At 39.6% G+C, this 5,857-nt stretch overlaps 1 protein-coding gene across 1 annotated transcript; it reads right to left on the reverse strand.

Moving 5' to 3' along the window:
* Window positions 1–323: 323 nt before the first annotated feature.
* LOC118348278 lies at window positions 324–1,479 on the reverse strand. Its single transcript, XM_035689617.1, has 2 exons — window positions 1,366–1,479; window positions 324–881 (listed from the first exon to the last, which is right to left on the reverse strand). The coding sequence occupies exons 1-2, from the start codon at window positions 1,477–1,479 to the stop codon at window positions 324–326; spliced, it is 672 nt and encodes a 223-aa protein (XP_035545510.1).
* Between the last annotated feature and the right edge of the window lie 4,378 nt (window positions 1,480–5,857).

Here is a 5,857-nt window from a genome sequence, read left to right on the forward strand (position 1 = left end):
CCCAGTAACGACGGGACCGATGGGGTGGGTTGGGTAGGTATTTTTTTTCTTATTTATGTCCATTCAAATAACCCATGCAACGTCCACGCATGCATCCGCAAAATCATAATGTTAAGACTCAAGAGCACTAAATATGAAGATCAATACAATATATACATTCATCCACTCATTGCAATATATTAAGCCAAAAGATGTTCACAAAATGTAGTAAATGCAGCAATTAATTTCTTGCAGCGAACTCGCCGTTCACATGACATTATATATAGAATGAAGATATGCATCCATGCAGATCAGCAGTATCAAAGATCATGATAAATTTTCTTTTACACGTTGATGGCATCGTTTGCTGGACGTTTGGTTAACCTGCAGCGTCTCATGAATTTGAACAACTTCCTAATTATCCAAAATAAAAAGCGAATTACGTGAATCGAGCCAAGAACCTGTTGCAGTACAAGCCAGATTCCTGGTAATACGGTGGTAATCAGGGAATAGTCTTGAAAATAAGTCGGGTTCACCAATTTCACTCCCTTGATATAGGCCAATACCACGGAATGAAATGCAATAAACATGGTTAAGGTCAGAAACCATATAAAGCCCTTGCTTCTTAGTGGAAATCCACTAGTGACCATAAGCACAACGGTTAGAGCTGCAACAAAAGAGGTGGTGTTGAAAGGCAAGAAATACTGATATGTTTCGGAATACGATAGAATTGCAGTGCCGGCTGCCCACATCGAAGAATTACACCCGAAAGTACCATTTGTCGTGTCTTGTTGCCAAACACCACCTGGTGGGTAGATCCCAGCTTGGAAAGTCATGGTTGCAATCACAGTAGCCACCAACATCAACGTGCCTTGAGTCTCGTCGACCCAATTTCCCTGATACTGCAAATATTTAGCCCATACACACAAATAAAAGTAACTCCACCATTTCCTAAACCTTGATTGAGCCGACTGTTCTCCAGTAAAGGATTGAGTTGGTTCATGTGTTTCCACAGGCAGTACTAGTGTTGGTAGTGGAGGAGACGTTAGATCTTTGGATCTTTTAACACCGGCTGCCTTCAGAATGTCTTGGATTTTAGGACATTTGAAATCTCTATGATAAGCTGCCTCTGAGACGTCCAAAGCTGTGTTACCAATCCTAATATACGGAATAAATTCAATTCAAATATACGGAATCGTTGTTCGTTGGCTTATTTACTGGCTAATACTAGGAATCAAAGAACAAGAGAGAGGGGAGGCAAATTTGCACAGTGGATTGTTATGGAAAATCACTAGTTGTTTGCTGAAAAAAACAATAGGAAAACTTTAAGGTTTGAACTGCAAAGTCGATACGGATCAACGGTAAACAAAAAGATTGTTAACATACCTTCGTCTGCCCGAGCATCGTGGCTAAGTGCAATATGGAGTTACCATCATCGTCTTTGGAGTTGACGAAATCATCATTAGTAGAGGATTCCACCAACAGTTTCAGAGCATCCATACTATTATATTGAACACACAAATGTAAAATGTTGTATCCGTCGAGATTCACCAGAAAGATTTATTGTGGTTGGGCAGTAAGCAATTCTTTAATTACATCTATGTGTCCTCTCATTGCGGCTAAGTGGAGAGGGATTCTCTCCTCTTGATCAGGAACTAAGCAGATGTCTGCGTTTGCTTGCAACAATGCTTTCACAACCTGGGTGTGTCCCTCTGCACAGGCCAAGTGAAGGGCAGTTCGGCCTAATGAGTCCACTATTTCAGCAAGTTTGGGTTTTCTGCTCAAAAGAGCATTAGTAAAATGAAGGTGGCCAAGCAAAGCTGCAATGTGTAAGGGGGTTTCGGTGAAGGATGTGAGGGAGATTTTGTGAAGAATGAGTCTATCCCTTTGCACCAATGTGTTCAAGGTGCTTACGCACCCATCAAGTGAGGCTTCATAGAGTGCGACTGTATTATCTGCATTACCCTGACTTGTATCCATCGTAGAAAGTTCAAGCCTTTGGTATTAATATGTCAAAACTTAAAGAAATTTCAGCAAAGAGATTAAGGGCTTACTAGAGGTCGGTGCTTTCCATTCCCCTTGTGAATTAGTAGGAAAGACTTAACCTTTAGAGCAACCACGTCGCTGCTTTCCATTCCCACCCCAAAGCCCACGGTCCCAGACTAAAATTAGGACAACACCACTGCCGCCACTTCCTTCTTATGCAACCGCCAGAATTTGGTCCACTTGGCCTTGGTCGTTGCCGTTGAGAATTTCCGTCCCAGCGCAAAGCCCAGCAACCTGCGTCAATGGCTTCAACCACCCCGATCTGCCCCATAGACTTGCACCACCCTCTATGGACCAAACCAAGACTCTGTTTTTAATACTCAAAACAGAGCAACTGTTGGGGAAATCAACACAGTGGAAGGAATAAAAGCGGAAATAAAAGAGTACACTCACGCACTCAGTAACACCAAGAATTTAATGTGGTTCGATTACTGCCTACATCCACAGAAAAGAGCTTCACTAATAAATAGTGGAACACAAGAAAAGATTACAGAGGAGGAGGATCACACTCCACTCAACTCAACTCTCTTCTTTTCTCTCAGAGCTCTCCCAACTTTCTCTCTTTTCTTTTCTTCCTTGGGTGTATCTGAAACTCTCGCATGGAGCTGCAATTTATAGGTGCCTCAATGTATGAATGCATTAAATTGTTGCATTCAATAAGTTGTTGAATGTTGAGCGTTGGGCGCTGAGGTGAAAGCAATCATAGTTGACTGCTTGCTTGGACAGGGATTTCAATAGCAACAAGCATGGACCACGTGATACTCCATTTGACCACCACGCAGCCAACCTCCTCTGTTCGACCACCGAGCAGCATAGTACCATCCGTCTCCGCTCACTCCCCAACCATCCCCTGTTTTCATAATTAAAAACAGAGTATAAACTCTTCCTCCATGACCCACTGCACACCTCCCTCACCAAGAGCCCAACACATCGGTGAAGCCCAACTACTCCGCCAGCCCCTCCACGTTGTCACCCACCTACACAAAAGTGTCTCCGGGCACCTTAAGCTACCCCAAGCTGTCATGTTCTCTCAATAACCTCTCATCCTCTCACACGTTGGTCTTGCTCACTCTCTCTATTCTCTCTCATATCATTCTCTCTCTCTCAGTTCTCCGTCGCCGTGTGGACCACCTTCGAACTCTACCCAGCACTGCCCGTCGTATCTCTCCTTCCCTCTCGGTATTGAACTATGTAAATAGTTATTGAAAAATAATTAGTTTTACAGACCATTAATTGTAAATATAGTTTTATTGTTGCACGTGTGTTACACATGTATTCCTTTCATGTTGTATATATAGTTAGTAGATTACTCTGTAATTTCTTACCCATAACAGTTTTATACATAATACAGAAGTTAAACTTTCTTCTCCATTCGTGCTCTTAATTCTCCTTGATCATTATTGAATTTCTTGATCATTCTTGAGTTTGTTGAGCATTTCAGGTGATTGAATCAACCCAGTTTAATTTTCCTACATGGTATCAGAAGAAATTTTTTTATTATTGATGGCTGAATCCTCTGTTCCGATTATCAATCTCACGGACAATCCTTCAAATCTGTATTTCCTTCATCATGGTGACAATCCAGGCGTTATTCTTGTTTCTCAGCTGCTTACTGGCGACAACTACAATTCTTGGAGTCGATCCATGAAGATTGCTCTCAGGGCAAAGAACAAATTAGGGTTTATTGATGGTAGTCTGCTTTTGGCTCCAATTTCATCTAACCCTACGCGTGATGCTTGGCTCCGTTGCAACGACATGGCGTTTTCTTGGATCTTGAATTCCGTCTCCAAGAATATTGCAGCAAGTTGTATTTACATTGATACGACTGCTGCACTATAGGCATATATCAAAGAACGGTTCTCATAGTCGAATGGGCAACGGATCTTTCAACTTCAGAAGGAGATTTCATCTTTGCTTCAAGGAGACATGTATGTAAGTGATTACTACACTTAGTTGAAAACACTATGGGATGAATTGTCAAATTTTAGACCATTATTAAATTGTGGCTCTGGTCCGAATTGTAATTGTGGAGTATTGACAAAAGCTTTAGAATACCAACAACAAGAGTATGTGATGAGATTTTTAATGGGGCTTAGTGATACATTTTCGAATGTTAGGGCCCAAATTATGTTGCTAGATCCTATGCCACCAACAAAGTCTTCTCTTTAATTTTACAAGAAGAACACCATTGTAGCCTTCATGTTTTGAGACCTTCCAATTTGGAGTCCGTTGTTCTTGCTTCTACTGCTCTTGATTCTCAAAAGTCTGGTCCAAGATTTAAGTCTTCTTTCCAGAAATTGAAGCCTATTTGTAGTCATTGTGGACTGACAGGACACACAAAAGAAAAATGTTACAAACTACATGGGTATCCTCCTGGCTACAAGAATACTAAACCTATAATCAATTCTATTGATGATTTCACAAGAGCCACTTGAATATATTTAATGAAAACTAAATCTGAAACTAGAGCCAAACTCATTTCTTACATTGCTCTTGTAGAAACACAGTTTAGTTCTAAGGTGAAAATTATTAGGAGTGATAATGGTTTAGAGTTTGATATGTCTTCCTATTTTTCTACAAAAGGCATCATTCATCAAACGAGTTGTGTAGCCACTCCTCAACAGAATGGGGTAGTAGAAAGAAAACATAGGCATTTACTAGAAGTTGCACGTGCCCTACGGTTTCAAGCTCATTTACCTCTTTGTTTCTGGGGGAATTGTGTTTTAACAGCAGCCTATATCATAAATAGATTACCTAGTCCTGTTCTTTCTAACAAAAGTCCTTATGAACTTCTTTTTTCTCACAAGCCCAATTATTCCATTTTAAAAGAGTTTGGTTGCTTATTCTATGCTAGCACTCTTGTTTCTTAAAGATCAAAATTTGATTCTAGAGCTAGGAAGTGTATTTTTCTGGGCTATCCCTTTGGTGTCAAAGGATACAAATTGTATGATTTACACTCCAAAGCTGTTTTTCTGTCTAGGGATGTCATATTTTATGAACATCTATTTCCATACAAAAACAGAAACAATCTTTCTTTAGATCCTAAATCAGTTTCCTTAGATTCTTTTGTAATATCCACCTCTCCTTCTAATACATCTGAAGTTTGTAATCCCATTAATATTGCAAAAAATTCCTACTTACCTGTTGTGACCAATACACCTGCTTCCCATCCCATTATTGATACAGAAAATTCAGATCTTAATATTTCAGATTTTGTACCTATTGATTAGTCCCAACAAATTTCAGATTCTAATATTCCTATTGAATAATCTTCTGTTAGAAGGTCTTCTAGAATCAAACACCCACCACAATATTTGCAGCAATATCATTGTGATTTAATCACTTCTTCTTCATCAAACTCTGATTCTCCCATTGCTACAGGTTCTCCCAAGGTAAGTACTCATCATTCTTTGTCTACTTATCTCTCTTATAACAAACTTTCTTCCACACATCTGGCTTTCACGATTAACCTTTCATCTCATTTTGAACCTAAATTCTATCATCAAGCTATTAAATTTCATCATTGGCAAGAGGCCATGACAGCAGAATTATCTGCTCTTGAGAAAAATCATACATGGGTTCTCACTGACGTGCCTCCTGATAAACATCTCATTGGTTGTAAATGGGTGTACAAAATTAAATATAAATCAGATGGAACCATTGAACTTTATAAAGCTAGGCTTGTAGCTAAATGATACACTCAACAAGAGGGGTTGGATTTTATTGATACTTTTTCTCCTGTGGCCAAGTTTACAAGTGTCCGCTGTTTACTAGCTGTTGGCTCTTCTCAGAATTGATATTTACATCAATTAGATGTAAATAATACATTTTT

The sequence above is a fragment of the Juglans regia genome, chromosome 1, assembly GCF_001411555.2.
Source record: "Juglans regia cultivar Chandler chromosome 1, Walnut 2.0, whole genome shotgun sequence".
Lineage (NCBI taxonomy): Eukaryota > Viridiplantae > Streptophyta > Magnoliopsida > Fagales > Juglandaceae > Juglans > Juglans regia.

What these genes read in the sequence shown, in the direction of transcription:
- LOC118348278 (XM_035689617.1), bottom strand. Translation starts at nt 1,479, where the DNA reads ATGGATGCTCTGAAACTGTTGGTGGAATCCTCTACTAATGATGATTTC. An exon ending in CGATGCTCGGGCAGACGAAG is followed by an intron (nt 882 to 1,365) that starts GTATGTTAACAA and finishes AAATATTTGCAG; the next exon opens with TATCAGGGAAATTGGGTCGA.